This window comes from Pholcus phalangioides, unplaced genomic scaffold, assembly GCF_987345545.1.
Source record: "Pholcus phalangioides strain wild (caught in Gottingen) unplaced genomic scaffold, Ppha-v1.0 ptg000015l_1, whole genome shotgun sequence".
NCBI classification, from domain to species: Eukaryota; Metazoa; Arthropoda; class Arachnida; order Araneae; family Pholcidae; genus Pholcus; species Pholcus phalangioides.
In genome coordinates, this window is record NW_028301608.1 from 112,685,252 (window position 1) to 112,705,786 (window position 20,535).

The window sequence follows — 20,535 nt, forward strand, 5'->3', positions numbered from 1 at the left end:
TTAATATTAATTAAATTATAAAGTTTGACTCGAAATTTTAACAGCTGTTATTTTTCAGCAATAAAACAATGTTAGTGAAACTCACAAACTATAGCCATCCTTGACTTTATTTTGTTTATGAAAATCAACTGTTACTTGGCTAGAATATTTCGCTGCAACGATATTTATATTTACTGAATTATATATTTGATATATTTTCTCAATTAGAAAGTTTTCATTTAGGAAATTCTCTCGTGACATCTTAAATCATCAACGTTACACACGCCCCTCAAGGGGATCGTGACCAGCACTTTGGGAACCAAGTATATCAAGGTAATAGAGGTAAAGAAAGAAAACTCTCTTCAGAGACAGTCGTATCTAAAGGGTGGCAGAATTTCTAGGCCCAGCCCTGTCTTGAAACATACTTTTTACATTATGAAAATTTCCGTTCCTTCATTTCCATCAAAATTGCAAACCCCAGAAAAGATGCGCACAATATTAATGAGAGGTTATGAATTTTTTTATGTAAAACTTCAAATGCATTGAAAGTTCAAACCTTGAGTGGTTGTACGTGGGTCATAACTGATTAGTGCGCTAAGCAAATAATATACTAAGCGGATCAAAGTTTGATAAAACTAAATATTAATTAAAAAATAAACAAACGGTGATAAAAGAATATTATGATTTTGCACGAATAAGATCAAAGAAAAATCGGTTTTTTATAGCAAAAAGAAGTTCCGAAAATCAACGATAGGTAGCTCTGAGACGCAATATTTGATGTAGATTTATGCAAATCAGACCCGTCAATGAATATTATGGATGCTTGTATCCATTATGGTGCATTCTTCATTCGATGCCAGCTGCCTGATATGCAAAATATGCTTCAGTTTTGAATTTCAGTGTCACCTATCGTTGGATTTCGTAACTTCATTTATTAAAAAAATCCGCGATCCTCTTCTGATCTCATTCATGCAAACTCCAAATTTTCATCATCACTTGTCCATTTTCAATATATTTATTAAGTTTTAGTCACCTTTCTTGGTGCACCCGTAAATACGAGATGATCGGTATAATAGTGCAATTTTTCTATGACCCTCAAAAATTTTTAAGTCCACGGAGGGTACTTGGGACTGAAATTCCGTTCATCAAATGCGTAAATGTGAAAAAATTGCTGAATGGGTCAAAATGACTCATTGAACCACAAAAAAAAAAAAAAAAAAAAAAAACGCATGGGTCTTCGGTCCTCCTAGAATACTTTACCTCAGCTATAGGTGATAATAAATATTCAATACTTTTCGTAATCATCTGACGGTACTTACGGCCCCTCCAACTATCGAAATCTCATATAAACCAGTTCTGATGATAACCATTCTCAAGTTTTCATGAATTTTGTGAGCTGTTGAGAAAAACTCATATCGAGGTCACCCTGTTGGTTGAAGAGCGATGCTACAGAAACGGAATCAATATATAGCAAAAGAATATATGACTAATGCATGATGGGTTCCACCATTCTTAGTAAATCAGCCTCTGTTCATATCACAATGAATATTTAATTCAGTAGTCTTTTGAATCGAAAGTTCACAACACCTCAAACTTGGACAGGCCTTGTATCGCATCGTCACTCATGTGCTATGAACAGATTTCGCAACCAAAAACCAAAATAAGGGGGAATAATAGTAAAAAAAAACGTACATATGGAAGTGGGTGGATGAATAGAAAACGTGAAGAGCGTTGGGATAAAGCAAAAAAAAAGTCACGTCCTCTGTGTGCAGGGTATTGTAAATTGGCTTGGACGTTCTCTTATAACCATACGTATGAGTTTATATATAGAACTAGTGCTTCATTCTTATACAGGGCATTCTTATCCAACCTATTATGATGGTTGCAGAGTGTAGGTGAAAAGAGAGATGGCTTGTATAGGGTCTCCCTTCTCCCTTGAATATAATAGAAGTGGCAGGGCAGGTGCAAGAAAGGTTCCAACACGGGCTAAATTCGGAACCTGCCACCCCCGTCTCACGTGACGTCACAGATCGACAGCTACAACTTTCTCCTCGTACTGAGTGAGGGGGCATGGGCGTCTTGTTTACAAACACGTCTTCCATCCGAGGGCCCCCAAGTAACAAGGGAATGGAACTCTGTTGGTTAGTTACCTGAGAGGAAACAGGTGGAAAAACGAACGTTATCCTAAAAATAGATGCTCAGATATATGTGGTAAGAGATGGGCGAAGCCTGGGAAGTGGACACTGAACATGTGCTGCAGGTTGTTTGAAGCTTCTTTTGTATCTCGGTGAAATTTCAAGTGAGGTTTCCACTGGGTATTGAACTCTTCAGAGCTGAGGAAACAGAGGACGATGTCCTCTATCACTCACTGCACAATGAGACATTTGCCAAATATTTGTCAAATAAAAACTCTACTGATGATTGCATGCTTTCAGACCTAATGATCCATTCTTAGAATTATTGAAAATGCAGAATCATTTGCAGTCACAACCGATTTCTGACGAGTACCAGTCGGAATTCAGAGTGAGAATCCAGATTCGAACCCAGTTGACGGCAGGGCCAACTTAACAATCTCATGGGCCCCAGGGACGAGTGTGTTTTCTGAGTTCCCACCTGTCACAAGTTCTAGAAAATTTCAAGCAGTTCTCATTTTTGTGAGGTCCTCGGGCCGTGTCTTTGTGAGCCCATGTGTTATGACGGCACTGGTTGGCGGCACAGTGGTGATTAGCTGATTTTAGTTATCTGCGGTTTTCCAACTACGAAGCGCGAATTCAAGCTGGTCTTCCTTTGGAAAAATAACTCCACGGAGAACAGGCAGACTTTTAACACGGTACTTGCATAACATAACAATTCAGGTATTTGCCATTTTAACCTCAAACAATAGAAATCAGATGGCAACACTGGTGGAGTACGAAACGAGTATATCTCTGACAACATAAATACGTTAGGGCCACGCACACACACACACACACAGACTACACGTTCCTGCATGTAACAAATTGAAAGCAAATCCCCAGAACAATGCTTATTGGGTGCATGCACTGCTCAGCATCAGTAGTAGTAGTAGTAGTAGTAGTAGTCAAAATTCAGTCAAGTGAGCCATGTTGGATTAATGCACACCAGATATACAAATACTCCATTATACATGGATGAACAAATCTTCGGATTTATATGTCCGGGCGGGCATGTAACTTAAAACGAATTCCCGAATCAATATTTCAATATGCCCGAAAAATATCATCACTGGATTTACTTGAGTACATATTTCACATTTATAAAATACTAAAAACCATTCAAAGCTAAGCCCTTTGCTGACGCTTATTGAATAAAAACAAAAATATTTGTTACAATTCTTAGAATAAAATGGTTTCGGTTTTGAACCGATGTGTAGAATAAAAATGAACATGCGGTATGAAATTATATATATTTCTTAAATTTTATGCTGCATATGGGTGTAAATTTTAAGCTCCAAAATACCAGTTAATATGGTTTTTTTTTGGTAATTACAAAACGCCATTCAGCTGCAAACATAAAAAGAAAATAACTGCCAACCGGATTAATCATAAATTGTCAAAACTTCACTGCAATATTTGACCAGTAGAATAAAAATGCCGGTAAACCAACATTAATTACGAGTGAATTCCGTTTGTTTGTAAATTACAGTCCTCCCACTTCTCATCATGACAGTACTTCTAACTACTATCCATTCCAATCTATATATCGGTTTGCTCATGTCTCAAATGTTTTAGTCGGTTTTTTTTTCTCAAGTAAATGAAATTAATTTCCAATCAACTAAAATTTTCCATTTTGGTTAACAATTGCAGTCGATCCCACTTATAACGCTTTCCCGTTTAGTACGACGTATTTTCATGCTCTCAACTCTGTCGCTGTAGTGGTCGAGTGGCCAATGTGACGGACTCACATCGCGCGAGGACCAGGGTTTGACCCCCACCGACGCCACAGTTTTGATCGTCTGATGTTAGTTCTCTGTGGCACCACTATAAGAAGCCTTACACAGAAACCCACTTACCTTTAGATATACAAAACGCGCACGCACATTTTCCAGCATGGCCCTGGTATTTTTCGACCACCTGATAAAATTTTTTCATTGAGACAGAGTGGTGGGTCATGATCTGGTTAGGAGGAACGTTCGTCTTAAAATGTTCTTTCAGGATGGTTTTTCGAAAAACGTTATAAGCGGGGTCCACTGTAGTCGATTAAACAGTTTGAATATTTGATTAATCCAAATCCAGCCTCCCCTGGTTGTAGTTATTTCCCTCTTTTTCAAACTACCATACTTCCACTCTTTATTATTTCTACGAACCATGTTTCATATAAGATAGTTTTTCCCCTGTTTACGAAGCTCCGACGATCCACAAAGTTCCCTGGAGTGATTCGTGGCCTGAACTCGGCAAGGATACTCGTTGACAGACGTGCCGTTAACATCTAATTGAAATACGGAGGACTTTGTATCTGGTTTCGTGGAAAGTGAGAAAACTTTCATAATCGACCGCACGGGACTGAAGACACCCGATGAACAATACTTTGGTCAACCACAGCCACCCCCGAAAAGAACGAGCTGGGAGTGAGTTAGCTCACGCCCTCTTGGGATCGGACGACAGTCTACTTCAGCGGTGCTTCGAGTGATGTTTCAACTTCAGCTTCGAGTGGCATGGTGGTAAGATGCTCGTCTGCCATCGTGAAGGTTGTTGCTAGGATCCAGGGTTCGAACCCAAAGGAGGATATAGATAAGATATTTTCCCTAACGGACTCGAGGCGCCCACCGATAGACAGCGCCGTCACTTCCAACCCATCTCACTAATGGCAGTAAATTGCGATATGGCCGGAGTTGGTGTTTGGTGAAGTAGTCAACTTCAGCATATGTCTCTGGTACCTTTTCGTACCTGCGGCCTTCTAGAGAGAAGTCCCCGTTCCACCAGCTCAACGAAGGTCTCCATATTGAAATAGGGAGCTCTTCGGAATTAATCAAATTTAACCTGAAGGAGAACCTAGTCAACACCTCCTATAGATAAGATATCTATAGGGAGTGTTGGTCCAGTACCCGTGGCACGAGACCCGCCTGCTCCCTCCTAGTTGCGGCCCTGCGTAGGTAGTCCAAATTTTCTACAGATTTTACCATTTTGAGATAATTTCTATCAAAAAAAGTTATTAAAGATTATACTCCAGTAATATTTTATCAAAAAGTTGTAAGAAAAGAGGTTTAGTATGTTTTGTATTTTTTTTTTGAAACTATTTCTTCCTTTTATTTCAACATTTCTTTTTGTGCATTGATTTAGATGAATTTAGGACACTGAGCGCCATCTAAAAGACAAAAACGGAAAATATTTAAGGTAACTCTCAGCTGAATATAATTTGACCATATATTGCTAACTATCAACTAACTATCAACAAATTTCACTCATCATTCAAATCACCAAAGTATTGTCAACATTAGTAATTAATGGTGAACTGCAAAGAGAAAAGAGACAAAATGTACATTTCACAGAAGGAAAAATATATTCGGATGAATATTAAGACTTCATTATTGTGATCAAATTTATAAATCACGAAAATATTTTCATTCGTTATTTCAGTGGACATTATAAATTTACGTCATGTTTAATGACTATACAATTAAAAGAAAGGATCATTTTTATTGGAAAATGTTGTTAAATACTGTATATCGATGCGTCCCGTAATACGGGCTATATGGTTACGATTTCCTGACTCTTCCTCGGTGAAAACACCTTAAATTCAAAGACGCCCAAACGCGAAAGACGCAAGTTCCCGCCTTTTGTCGGCTTTTGTTTACAAATTCCACCCGGACGTTGGGGAGACAAATCGCGATGGTGACCAAGAACGACTGCGGCGAGGACGCTTCGAATCCGTGTTACGAGCGACCGGCGTCCGTTTATTTGAACTGCTCCGAGAGGTTCTTGATCGGAAACAGGACCTTCGAGAAACAGTACGCTCATTTCTACAATGCTAGGCTCTCGCTGTGCGAGGACGCGCTCAAAGCACAGATCCATGCCAAATGGGGTAAGCATTCGTTTTTGGCATTCATTGATGTGTCCAACTCATCCCAATAACACGAACTTCAAACTTTGCTATTTTATCTCTAATTAAAGCATTGGTTGCGCTCACAATTGGATAATGTGAATATTTGTGATCACACTCTTATCTCTCTATATGTAGGTGACCTGAAGCTTCCGTTGAAAAAACTTTGTGACATATGTGTGGATGAGCGTGTCATAGTTATTGGTACGTTATGCAAATACATGGAACTCAGGCCGAGCATCCTAAAGGAAATAAGTGAAGAGGTATGATGTAGTTATGTGTCATACATTACGTGTTACCAGTGTTGAATTAATGAACGCCAGGACTCTGCCACTAGACTTATCCCGTTATCAAGATCTCTTCCAGCCCAGCTTTGTAGCAGAGGCTGGAACAATGATGGTAACCTCGTGAAGCAAAATTACCCTAGAAAATTTCCCTTTGGGGTCATTCAAGTATTAGGAGCCGTTCAAGTACTACGTAAGCAAATATTTAGCCATTTTTGACCCCCCCCCCCCTTGGCAGCAAAATTTCGTCATCACCTCTGCCCCTCTGAATCCTAACTCATATTTTCATAAAGGGTGTTGAAAGCATCATCAAACCCCCCCCCCCCCCCCCCCGTCATCAAAAGTCAGCAAATTGGAAACCCCCTCACCTCCATCGATGATGACGTAATACTTGAATGGCCCCTTATGTCAGCAGCATCGGGGGGGGGGGGGTTGGAAGGTTGCTTAGGTCATCAACCACCCTTTTTGAAGGTATGAAATATTCTAAGCTGCTGACGAAATTTTGCTGGCAGGGGGGGATATGTGGGTCAAAAATGGCTAATAGTCTGCTTACGTAATACTTGAATGGCCCCTTTTGACTAAATTCTTCCCACACATTCCGAAAATTGTCCTGCCATCTATCCGTGGAAATATTTAGTCAAGCATTTTACATGAGAAAAGCATTGTTTTGCATTTATATATATTTTTTCAATATATAAACTCCTTTGTTTGACGAACTCTCAAAATTTCCCACAAACGCCACAAAATTTCCCATGTGGACCAATTTACCATCACTGGGCTGGAACAAAGTTTGTGTGTATCTAACAGTCTTTGAGTTTGAATCTAGTGTTTGTCATGTTTTTCAGTGCTGCCATTTATACTTTATGTTGTAAGTGAATTGTAATGATTGAATATTTTTACGATTGTAGGCCTATTGTTATCTATGGCGAGACTTGTTAAAGAAGGGATAGACGGATCGACTCACATTCGTGCCTCGAAGTTGGGAAACAGAAAACCAACTTCAGCTGAATACCACTGTGGTGCTGATGGGGTTTGAACCCAGGCTTTTGTGACATGAGTCCGTCACTATGACCATTCAACCACCACAGTGCCTGTGCTACCAGTGCTGTGTTAACTCCATTGTGGGCCAGGGCTGCCTCGAGAGCATCACGACCCCCCCCCTCCCGGGCCAAGTGGTTTTTCTAAGGGCTGCACTTTTGGCAAATTCTCGAAAATTTCAACTATAGATTTTATTTTTGTTTACTTTGCCCAGTTTGGCCCATGTGTTAAGATGGCAGCACTGTTGCCGATTCAAACCAGATGATTTGAGCCACAAAATTTATATTTTACTTTATCTTTATATAACTTCAATGATATTGAAGTAAAAGTAATCTCTGGTATGGTATGCATGTTAATGGTGTGTGGTGAAGTTCATGATTAAAACAAGAATAGAAGATCTTTGGGGTAAATATAGATTTTAATTCAAACCCTAGATAACAGTGTCAAAAAAGAAAGTTGCTTCATTTCTAAATTATGTGCATTGAAATACAGGGCACTGGGGCTCGCCTGACTAAAGAAAGAACAGGGGAAAATTATTTTTGTATAAAGCCTTGAATTCTATGCCGCTCTAATTGCTGATTCAAAATAATAATAGATGTTGTACAGAAATAAATATCATTGGGCTTTTTACTCTAGATACACCTCTATTTCTCTTTCTGAGAGTTTTCCAATCATTTCATACGAAATTAGATTCAGCTAATACGAAATGCATTCAAAAAAAGAAAGGAGCCCATGTTTTCAGAACACTGGTCCTTTCAGTGCAAGTGGTTTTTCAGTAGCATCAACTAAACAGTCTGGACATTCTAGGAGCTTATGTTTCCCATCTGCATGTACGAGACACAGAAATGAGCTGACCAAAACACAAATGGTATATCTAGACTTAACACATTTCCCAAAAATGTTCAGATTTAGATAATTTGCAGGCACCCTATATTTATAGCACACTAGCTATAATACCCGGCGTTGCCCGGTTTTTTTTTTTTTTCAATTACTGAGGAGATTGAAAAAGTGGCAAACCATTATAAAGGCATAAAGTGTCATACTTAATACTGCATCATTAAAGAAGTGACGAACCATTGCAAAGGCATATACATGTATGAAATGAATTGCTAGGGAACCACGGTAACCAGAGTAAAAATTCTGAAATTGATTGTTGAGGCTTAGGAACCATTGTTGCCCGACAGTTTTTCTGCCCATTTGGGGCATTTGCCCTGCACTAATGAACTTTTAAAGTAGCCTATCATTCAATCCAGGCCTGTTTGATATGTATATAAAATAAAATTTGCCGCCGATCAGTCTAAAATTTCAGATTTGTATAGAGAACAGACAGAAAACCAATTTAATATATATAATATATATAGATTCTACAAAGAAAAATTATTGTTTTTTGTTAAGAAACTTATACTCATAATGTTTTCTTACATTTAGCACCATTTGATACCGCAAGCTGTAACTGATGGATATACCAGTGATGATGATTATCTGATTCTCGAAGATGATGTACAAAGAATCAGGCTGACCGGCAATGTTAATCCACATGGACTGGTTACTGGTGAGATTTTCCATGCTCAAGAACAAGGCACAATAATAAAGATTTTCAAATTAACCTGGCCAATACCTCCCCCCCCCCCCCCTACATATTCTTACTTCCAAATAGCTATGTTGCAGTCAACCCCTGTTGTAGCACCAACTCTGCTTAAAGCCAAAATTCTTCAGTGAACACATCTTCCATATATGTAGAGATTACATACTTTAATTTGTGATTCAATATAATGTCAAACTCATTATAGCACCAGAAATCTGCGAGACAAATAGTGACATTACATTGGGGTCTGACTATTCTTCCATGCATCCAAAATTTGGGATTCTTATACTCTCACTAATATTGATAAACTACAGTCATAAAAAGAAAGAATCTGCTCACTTCCTTTTGAAATGCTATCTCTATCCATAGGGGTATACATTCTGTGATTCCCCCCCCCCCTACTAAAAGTACAAAAAGTTTAGTGGCATGAGATGGAGGGCAGATGTTGACTATCCCCCTCCCCATTCGAAGAGCTAGTCCACTTATGTCTCACCACTTATAGACACATTTTTCGGTTTACCCTTAAATGCACGATTTTTTGTTGTAATCTTATAGCTTTTTCATAGTTATTGACTAGAACTTTTTCATAGAACACCTGAAAAGTAATTTTAAAAAAAATAATCGATCTTTTAAATTGTACCGTTTATACAGGGCTTTAAAGGGTGCAACAATATTTTTTTTGCAAAATTTAAAACTGGCTGAAAAATTTGTCCAAAAATGCAATTGAGGGGTAATGTCCTTACCCTTCTTTTTTTGTTTTAGCCCAATTGAAAATCATTGGAAATTTTGGTTCTTTATAAACCAATACACAGTAAACTATGCTACCATGGACATCTTTAAAAAACATGAATTTTTTTTGACTTGGATCATCATAGTATTATAAACAGATGGCATATCGGTTAATGATTTAATTTCTGTTTTTTTTACAGGGATTGTTGCCGCTGTTTTAGGACGAGAACAAGAGGATGGTAAACTTATCGTTGAAGACATCTGCTTTACTTCAGTAAGAGATTTAGTCCAGCTGCCACCTTTTCAGACTGACAGGTGAGTATATTACTGGATTTTCTGAATTATTTCAACAAGCATATTATAAGCTTTGCAGTTTATCTAATATTTATAAGTTTTGACTTAGCATTGCGTCTTCACATCTATGTATTTTGGCACCATAAGCAAAAATCCTGTGGACAGGAAGTGCTTGTAAGAAGGCTGTCTCAAGATCATCATGGCCCCCACCACCCTGTAAGGCGAGAGATGCCAGCCTGCCTATTTACCTACCTACTCATTCAAGTCATACTCAGTCACTACTCATTAAAATCCTAGTACCTGATTTTACGACCATAAGGCCTGCCTGTGCATCTGAGGCCTCCAGACTATCTTGGTGGGTCCATGAATTAGGACAGAAGTGAGTCGTTAAGTAAATATGATGCCATAATTTTGATACAAATATAAAAGCTCACTCATAAAATTTTGAAACTCATAAAAAGTGAAGACTAATTTAAAGAGAGCGTGAAGCAAGATTTGACGATTTTCTGGTCATGCTGTGTAAGTGGTCAACATACAAATGCATAGTCCTTCGTGATTGTGCTGTCCTTTCCTTAAAAACGGTTCAACAGGTGGAAAAACTTGAGATGGTCAACTTAGAATGTTTTACTGTATAGTTTATTCCTTTAATGCTTTCATTTCCGGTATTCCCTGCGCTACCAACAGCAGTTGGTATGCCTGGAAAAAAACACCTGTTTCATGACTCTATCAATTTCTTTATATATAGACTAATATTAATGATATAACATCATTTGATATATAGCAACAGATATACATTTATTCCAGTGTATATTACCAAACGTACTGTTCTGTATATTTCCATATTGCCAAAAGTCTGTCTTTTTTTAAGTTCAAATTTTCTCAAATTAATACTGGGCAAATTGTTCTGAAATTTTGGCCATGTGAACCATATGCTTGTACTTACAATTTCCAGTAAAAATTTAGTCAGAGTGCATTTAGGAGACTGACAAAAAATTAGGAAAAAAAGGTTTTTGATCAACCCTGTATGATATAAGAACTGCAAATGATTTGTAACTTTTACAAAATATTGTACTTACTTGTGTAAATATATTGCAATACTTGCATTCATTTTCATGAGAATAGCACATATATATTCATGAATATATAAATATTTTTTATAAAAATTCCAAATTTCATTGCATGTTTTTTGCTTGACATGCAGAGTTTTCTACCAATTTTTGTGAAATTTGCAGAAAAATTGTCACTACACATGCGACACCCTGTGTAGGAATTTAAAATGTGACAATATATTTAATTCCATGAGATGTAAGAATTTTTAGTAAATGATTTAGACTTGCGTATTCACAACAAATATACATTTGATTTTTTCATAATTTTGTTGCCAGAAGTGCAACTCGTATAAAAATTCCAGTTGAATATCAAGAAAATTGAGAGAGATATACGTGATATCCTGAGTTGTAATTTTTATGTTAGTGGCCGAGAGTACCCACAAATTGATATTTTATTTTCATTATTTTATGCCATTTATTATTTCGAAAATAATCCCACAGCTTTATGTGAATGAGCAAAGGCATTTGTCTGATGTTATATAAGATAAATGCTTGAACATAACATGTGTATGATGTCAAAATGCCGAATCTGCCTGAATAATCAAATGCCTATCGGTGGAAAATTAATTATCATCCAGTAACTTAAATTACAGCTCACAATATCAAGTATATCTTTCTGAAATTTCACGGCATTCGACTGGAATTTTTATATATGCTGCGTTGTACATCAGGCAACAAAGTTTTTTAAAAAATAAAATAGATATTTCCTGTGCCAAATTTTCTGTGACTTCCATAAAAATTTGTTGAAAAATTTGCATGTTATATGCAAAAAACGTGTAAAAAATTGGAATTTTTATAGAAAACATTTATATATTTGTGAATACACTTGCTATTTTCAGGGAAATGCACACAAGTGTTGCACAAAATTAGAACAATATATATTTTTTAAGTTGCAATTCATTTGCAACTTTTTTCTGATCAAAAATGTTTTTTCTTGTTTAATTTTTTGTCATTCCCCTTAACACGCAGACGGATCGCGAGAGTATACCTAAAAAGACGGGATGGGGTCAAAATGACCTTCCCCCCCCCCCATAGTTTTTTCGCAATTTTCGGATATCTTAATGTTTCAAATAGCGGTATATCATTTTTAAAACCTATAAATAGAGTTACAACACAAAAAACAAAAGGTAAAACCACTGGCCTGTTAACAAATTTTGTTTTTATCTAGCACTCAAAGCATTCTGTACAAATCACCTCTCTCGATGCACATTTGCCGCATTCTGGTTTTTTGCATTGCGTACAAGAATGAAGTGTTTTATTGAGTGTGCAGTTCCTTCTTACTTGGCATTTCTGTCCTTTTTTGTCTCCATCAATAGGTGTTTTGCATATTATCATATTTTGAATAGTAGTTTTCAAGTTGAAGTACTCAGCACAGAGTTCTTAACATAACTGCAATATGTGTAACTTCTCCGAGTGATCTTTTTTTCCCCCTGTCACTTTTTTGTAAAAAATCCAAGCATTTATCGCTGACATATCCAGAATGCTAGAAAATACATGCATTGGCCAGCGACGACTAGTCGACTAGTCTTGGTCACGTATAATCGCACCATTTGATCCACAATGTCGACTTCATATTTAGTTTCGTTATTATAGGCAACTGTTTCTGGGGTCTTTTTTTTGATAAGGTATCATTTCTCACGATTTTACGTTTCTTATTTCTCATTGGCATGCTATTTTGTACCAACTGATGCATCGTTGGAGAAATAAGTTTATTTTGATTTAAAACTTTGTCATCAGAACCACTACTTGCTTCTCCACAGTTCGGCATAGGGTAGATCTCATGCTCTTCTGCACTTTCATCATCACTGCTTCCAGAGTTTCTCTCATCTTTCTTCTTCAGTAAATATACGTTTTTTTGCCATTTCTAAACTGTTTGAAATGATCACGTGCACTCAAATTTTCTACGTCCCAAGACAAACAATTTATCAGATAATATGGAAAGCATGCTTGAAAAAAACCAAAAATTACACACCTGCTGACGGACACTTGGAGATAAGAATGGGGGGGGGGGGGCAGAAAGGTCACACAGAAGGTCAAATGCTAAAAAAGGCTTTCAGAAGGATTATAACCTACTTAGAAATCAATTGTGACGATGACAGCAGTATTTACCGCTTGCAATGTGCTAGGATATAAGGAAGGGTCACAATGACCCCTTCCGTCTTTCTAGGTATATCCGTTGTATCTTCGTTGTTAAGAAAGATAACGAAAAAAACTTAATATACAATGAGAACATGCTAATTCAGGAAAAGTCGAGAAATTTCAGGTGGCTCGGTTTATTCTTATGCAAGCTTAAACAGCGTGCAGGGTCATAAAGACCTTCGTCCGTCTTTCTAGTGCTGAATGCACTTATGACTAAATTTTCACTGGAAATCATTCACTGGAGTACGAACATAGAATTCACATGAACAAAATTTCACAACGATTTGCTCAGTATTTTTCTAGAAATTTGAGAAAATGTTAAATCTCTTAAAAGGGCATAGACTTTTGGGTATATAACGTACATTTTTATGTATTAAAAACGTTAAATTTAGTTGTGATCTTTTTGCACATTGTTTGATATAACATCCTTTATCTTCATGACTGATTCATTATCCTATCAATTCAAACAATTTTGGGCAATCTTCTTTCAGGTATGTAATGTTGATCTCTGGTCTTGGCCTCGGAAATCCAGATGTTCTGTTTCCATTCCAAATCCTTGTAGATTACACCACAGGTTTGCTTGGTGATGAAAAGGAGCAAATGAAAGTGTCATGCATAACGAAAGTCATCATTGCAGGGAATAGCATTTCACCTAGTTCTAAAGACAAGGAATTTTCCCATAAGGTAAGGATTGAAATTTTGAAAACACACATTTTCTCAATGTCTCTCTGATGATTTAGTATGCATCAGAATTAGATGGTGGTTTATATGGGGAGCTTTCATATAGAGTTGATAAGGGGAGCCGGTGGTGAAGGAAGTGATCACCCCGAAGTATATAAAGTTATGCATTGAATGAAATTTTTTTTTACGTTCATTTACACAATTTTCTGGTTATGGAATTCAGCGGATGTGCTTGATTCGGCATATTCAAGTGACCACATAACTCAAACTTTCAGGATCACAATAACTTTTTGTGCCAAAACTTTTATAGCTTGAAAAATCTGATTCTAAAATGATAGTCGTTTTCAACATTGTTTGTATCAGATTCACTAAAACTAGAATTGTTAGATGTGCATCAGCCATGATGTGCGTCTATGTCAGCTAAAGCTGATAAAACAGAGTTTCCAAAACGTTTTTACTCTCCCCATCCCCAATCCCCGAACAGAAACTGTGTGATAGAGTGATAGAGTAGTAAGAAAAAAGTTTGAAAACCTACGCTCACAATCTACTCTTGCATTAAAAAAGTAATTTGTAGCTACTACAAAGGTGACAAAAATCACAAAAAAAAAAAAATTATCAAGTGAGGGAAATACAAAATAATGCTGGAAAAAATAAAATGCAGCGTAAAGATCTGCACTTGAGTAGCAGGGGGGGGGGGGGGGGGCTAAGGTACTTGTCTACCATTGTAGATAACAAAATCTTTTCCCTACCGAGCTTGTGGCTACCATCGATAGATGGTGCTTCGCTTGGCCTCCTAGACATATCAGGTTTGAAGTATACCCTAGAACCAACGAGAATAATTTATATTCACATTTATTTACTTAGATGCCTAAAACGCCTTCAACATGCTCTCTTGTCCAACAGTCAACATCCTATCTCCTCAGCTCCATAGCCTTTTCACCCGATTCAATTATTATACATCACTTCGTTTCACTTCCGACACAGATGGCACCTTCATCTCCAACCCAACTCCTTCAGCAGGTAAATTGTATTATAGCGATATAGCTGGAGTTGTTGTGTGGGTGAAGTAGTATAAAGCGCAGGGCCGCAATTTCCACTTTTTCGCGGGGGGGGGGGGCAAAGAACATGTACTCAATGTATATATATATATATCATTTTTAGTGTATTTTCAAAAGCTGTTCCCCCTTGACCACCCAAATGACGAGCCTGGTATAAAGGTGTATTCACACGCATACATCAGTCATGGCTTGTCTTTGTTTCCAGGGATCTGTCTCGTCTTAGTTTAAAAAAATATTCTTCCCTCTACTAGCCTATCCATCCACACCAGGACTGGACAAATCTATTGTCCACCATGCCTGGGGCACATTAAAATTTTGACCAGGCAAATATATTTTTTCGATTACATGCAGACTGGCATATAAGAAATAACAAAAAATTTAAACACTTTTTTTTCTTTAACTTTAAGATTACTCCCAAACATTTGTATGGGTCAGAAGAATAAATAATGTTGCCTTGAACACATTGATGAATGAGTTTAAATTTGATTCGCTTTCCAAAGCGATGAAAAATTTTGAAAATAAAAAATTTAGAAGAGAATATTGTACATAAATATTGCTTGAAATAGAGAAACTTTTATTGGTTTCTCTATTCAAGAAGAGAGTTCTGCTGCCACCCATTGAATGGAAATAAAACTATCTGATATAATTCCCAAACTAAAATGATGAAACCTTACCTACCTGTATGAATGGTGATTACCTGATGAAACCTATCACAATGCTACATAATGGCTAGAAGCAATTTAAAATGCATGAGTTCATATAATTGGATGCTTCGTTGAGATTTTACATGTTTCAGTCTATAATTGTTTTTCTCTCGTAGTGTATTCTTTCTTTGAATACTATTTCATGCACTTCATGATTGCTGTGGGTTTTTTATGTAGGCTAAATATTTGACTAGGAAAACGAAGGCAGCCAGCGTTGAAGGGATCAAACAGCTAGATGACTTCTTGGCCATGTTGGCAGTGAGTGTCTATGAAATTCATTATCACTTTTGTGTTATTCAAATGTTGAAAGTTTATTTCATGATTGAAGAATAAAAATTATAGGGAAAATCTCTCCTTAGTTAACAAAGATACATTTCTCATTTCACTTCAGTATCATTATATAGGTAATATTATTTCACTGTATAATGTGAAAGATAAATTTTATATATACCAATCAATGAAATAAGAAAACACACACACACAGAGAGAAAGAGAGAGAGAGTGGTAACTGTATCGACCACCCAATAATTACACATGTGATTAATTGTGAAAAACTGATGTAGAAAAGTGTTTTCCATTTTAGGATTGAACCAATATTAAGTGAGTTATAAGACTGAAAACACTTTTCTATGTTAGTTTTTCACAAGGAATCACGCATAATTATTGAGCAGTCGATAATTACCACCCTGTATATATATATATATACACACACATATATATATATTTGTTTGAAATAAATATTCCTGAAAGCTTAATTTCTCAGCTGCAAAGTATTGTTAAGCATTTGCTGGACTCCTAATATATTGAATGCAGTTATTTGTCATTGATTTTTATGTTCAAACCAGATAGGTATGTTCGATTTTACGTAGAGGGGGAGGGAATGTGTGCTAGATTCAAGTAGATATCAGTTTTCATTTTACAATATAATCATGTATTTTGCTCTTAGGTTTCAGTTGCAGTTGATGTCATGCCTGGGGAATTTGATCCTTCCAATCACCTGATGCCACAGCAGCCTCTCCACCCTTGCATGTTTCCTAAGGCTTCCAGATATTCCTTGTTTCGAACTGTCCCTAATCCATATGATGTTCAGATTGATGGTGTGAGGTAATACTTCAAAAACACACATGTATTTACATGTACTTAGCCAGTTTCCTGTATCTGTCATATTAACAAGGGAGAGTGATGTCTTTCGTCTTCAAAAGAGATGTAGCGTACAAAAGTCATGATACGCACGCATAGAGATGTAAAATTCTCGAGAATAATCTTTTGGAGAATATTCTCATCGAGGAGAATATTCGAGAATATTCTCTGCTAGGACTACTATTATAAATATGTTCAGAATGTTCTTATAAGTTCTTGATGAGAATTGAGATTGAGATTTCCTCAGAGTGTGTTTAATAAAAGAGTCTATTTTAGGGTGAGACAACGTGCTGGGTGACATATGCATGCTCCTCCACCCACCCCCACACACACGTCTAGTAACAGGGTCCCTAGGCTACAATTTTTGGTGGGAAACCCCCCCCCCCCCCCTCAAGTCTGATTTCTTATTTGCCCCTTCATAGTGAACTCATAGTGTAAAACAATAGAAAATTATAAGAATCGTCTTGAGCCCCTGGGCTACAGTCCTGTCAGCCCCAACCTTGTGGTTGGGCCTAATGTAAGTCTGGGTATTACTATATATTTTATAATTTTATAACCAACTTTTTCAGTCAAATTGCAAATATATTTATATCCCATGGTTTTATAATTTTTTTTTTGTAAATATTTTCAAATGAAAACTATTTCACTATCGACTAATGAAATAGTTTTATAGTTTATACTATAAGTTCGACTGAAAAAGTGGCGATCTACTGATTGATTAAAATTGACAGGGTTGCAAACCTTTACTTTAATGTGTTATTGCATGTTGAGATTCAATATCTTATTGTGTGAGTCTGTGGATCAAAAACGTTTGTGAACCACTTTGGTAGCTAAGTGAAACAAGAAGCTAGACCACTTCTAAATTTTCTGTTTTCGAGATTGTGTTGAGGGTGTTAATAAAAGATAAATGTTTGTCACATGAGAGAAATGCCATTTTAAGCATCATGTCTTGATTTTTGTCCTCTTTCCTGCAAGATGGAAGCAAATGCTAGATTTTTATCGCTTGTTGTATTAATTGAATTAAACTGTATTTATAAAAACTTCAATTTGATAAAATATTGGCTGTGGTGGTATTTGACAGAGACTAAAGAATGTTTTTTATGAACATAACACAATTTTTTTAGTGATAGGTATATGTACAGTCAGGGCCATAGGTAGGATTTTTGCTGGTTCCACAACTTAAACTTCAAAAATTTTATAACAGTGTTCTTTATGCCCACCTAAAACTCCCACCCCACCAGTTCCAACTCTGTTCACTTAATACAGATTATATATGAATACAAAATATTTTGCACATTTGACATAATCAATTCGATATTTCATCACTTAATGCCAAATTTAATTAGTAGGAAGGGTTTTTTGCATGGTTTTTTTTCCTTTGGTCGAACAAAAGGTTTGACTTTATATATTTTTTTATGTACTAAATATTTAATTTTTCAATTTTCAGATTTCTTGGAACCTCTGGACAGAACATAAGTGATATTATAGCTTACAGTAAATTGAACGAGCCAGCCGAAGTGATGGAGAAAACTTTAGATTGGGGTCATTTATCACCAACTGCTCCTGATACTCTAAGTATGTCCTAATCATTTTTAATTCACGAAATAAAGATTAATGTGAGCAACATATTAAATATGAGTGGCTCCTGATCTCTTATTACTTTTGGTTTTTAGAAGTTATTATACACCTATATTACTATACAGTGATCTCTCACTTATGAGTCGGTGCAAGAGAACAAGGAAAAAAGATGCATAAGTGAAAGAGACGTATGAGTAAATAGCATTATTTACCTATATTTTTGACCAGGAGTGCAGAAAATTGTCTTATAACCAAGAGAAATGTATAAATGAGAAGGTGTATAAAAAAAGGGATCACTGCATTTCTTTTATGCAATTAAAATTGTATTTATTATTGATTTTGTAATTAATATTTTATTGTATTTTTTAGATTGCTATCCTTATGTGGATGAAGATCCTTTTATTATTTCTAATTCTCCACATGTGTATTTTGCTGGAAATATGCCTAAGATGGATTCTAGGAAATATAGTATGTACTTTGTTCTTGGAGTTTGGTGCGTAAAAATATACAGGGCTCCCACTCGTCCTACTTTTCCTACTTTTTGGTAAAATGTCCTACTTTTGTCCTACTTTCTAGTTTTTCTCCTACTTTTCCTACTTTTTTACCAAATCCTATTGACAAAATTTGTGTAATTGATTTTAATTGAGCAGGAAATCATTGATATATTGCCAAATATTACAAATGTTGAAGAATGCAATTAATGATTTTGCCAAAGCAGAAATTTTATCATTTTTAAGGTTATTTGGGGGGGGGGGGGTGTATGTGGACCATTTGGTTGATTAATTTTTCATTTGCTTAGTTGCAGGGTTCAACAAGTATAGTAGTCATTAAAAACTTCTGTCTGGATGGGAAAATAATTTTGTATTTATTACTTCATGGTCTTGGACAGCAACTAACATTCATCATTTAAAATTATGGTGCAAATAGGTGAAGCAACAGTTTGCATTTCAAAGAAGTTGGATACATAGGCCTATTCTAGGTTTGATGATTCTGATGCTACCCAATAGCATTCAGTGGTCTTCTGTATTTTTAAGGCATGAAGAGGCATAAACAATATTTACAATGCTCAGCAAAGAGCTAGAAATGAAAGTGCTTCATTTGTCAACACTGGCATTGAACAGTAAAATGTGAACAAATCCCTTTAAAAAATTATGGACAACGCAGTAAAACTATCTGGTTCACCTTGCCTTATTTATATCGGATCTTGTAATCTGCACATTTTGCACACTGTGCTTTTGAAAGTGGTCTCGAAGGAGCGTCATTCTTAAAAAACGTACGACTTCAAAATTTGCTGTGCATTGTCGAAGAGAGTCGACAAGCTCTGCACTTTGGAAGACTCCAAAAAAGAATGTAATATATGTAATTATATGAGGAGAGACAGCAAAGAATTATCTGTGGTTGCTAGTACACTGTTATGGCCAAAAATTGGTTTTGTAACCAAGTCATTTATCATTTTGCTTTGGCTTGAGTCAATCTTATAGGAAACTGAAATAGTGCTATGAAAAAAAAAGTTAATTGAAAATTAATTTTTTTTTTAAATTTGAAATTTTTTTTTCTTCAAAAAAAAATTTTTTTAAGGGATTTTTTTTCCACTATGCTATGGTTATGTTGTGTAAGAGGGTTACCCTCCCCCATCCTACTTTTTAGTCCGGCGTTTTCCTAATTTTTCTCATTTTTTGAGTGGGAGCCCTGAATATATTATGGCTTGTGACCAAAGTCTGGGCACTTTGTGATGCAGCCAGTATTTAATTGATTTTTGAATCAAATATCAATAAAATATGTTGTGATGTATTCATGAATCAAAGACATTTTTCATGTTGAGAAATGCAAACATATTCAGTCATAGTCATGAAACACAGTATTTGTTGTCTCGGTAAAAACTTATTTTAATGTCTTTTTTTGTACAGGTTGTGGAGATTCTGGAGACATAACAATCATAAGTGTGCCAGTTTTCAGCGAAACCTTTACTGCCGCATTGATAAATCTTCGAACGATGGATGTGGAGCCGTTTGTGTTTTCTAGTGTCAGCAAATCTTGATATTTTTTATTTTATTTGTTCATTGTTCAACTCAAAGAGATTAGAACCTTCTCTGTTTATATTTTCTAAATAAAGTGCGCACATTTGTTTTGTAAAATCAGTATGTTGTGGGAACAGATACT

The 20,535-nt window shown here is 36.2% G+C and overlaps 1 protein-coding gene across 1 annotated transcript; it reads left to right on the plus strand.

The window, feature by feature from the left end:
- The first annotated feature begins 5,752 nt into the window (after positions 1–5,752).
- On the plus strand, positions 5,753–20,510 carry PolD2 (DNA polymerase delta subunit 2). The gene is made up of 10 exons (XM_089245175.1): positions 5,753–6,018; positions 6,175–6,299; positions 8,787–8,910; positions 9,873–9,987; positions 13,706–13,898; positions 15,835–15,915; positions 16,604–16,761; positions 18,245–18,372; positions 18,745–18,843; positions 20,283–20,510. The coding sequence occupies exons 1-10, from the start codon at positions 5,826–5,828 to the stop codon at positions 20,411–20,413; spliced, it is 1,347 nt and encodes a 448-aa protein (XP_089101301.1). The 5' UTR covers positions 5,753–5,825; the 3' UTR covers positions 20,414–20,510.
- Positions 20,511–20,535: the final 25 nt, after the last annotated feature.

Bases quoted from the DNA above. Each gene is read 5' to 3' on its own strand.
- PolD2 (XM_089245175.1), top strand. From the start codon at position 5,826: ATGGTGACCAAGAACGACTGCGGCGAGGACGCTTCGAATCCGTGTTAC. The intron at 16,762-18,244 runs GTAATACTTCAA...TTCAATTTTCAG, and splicing joins GTTCAGATTGATGGTGTGAG to ATTTCTTGGAACCTCTGGAC. The intron at 18,373-18,744 runs GTATGTCCTAAT...TGTATTTTTTAG, and splicing joins AACTGCTCCTGATACTCTAA to ATTGCTATCCTTATGTGGAT.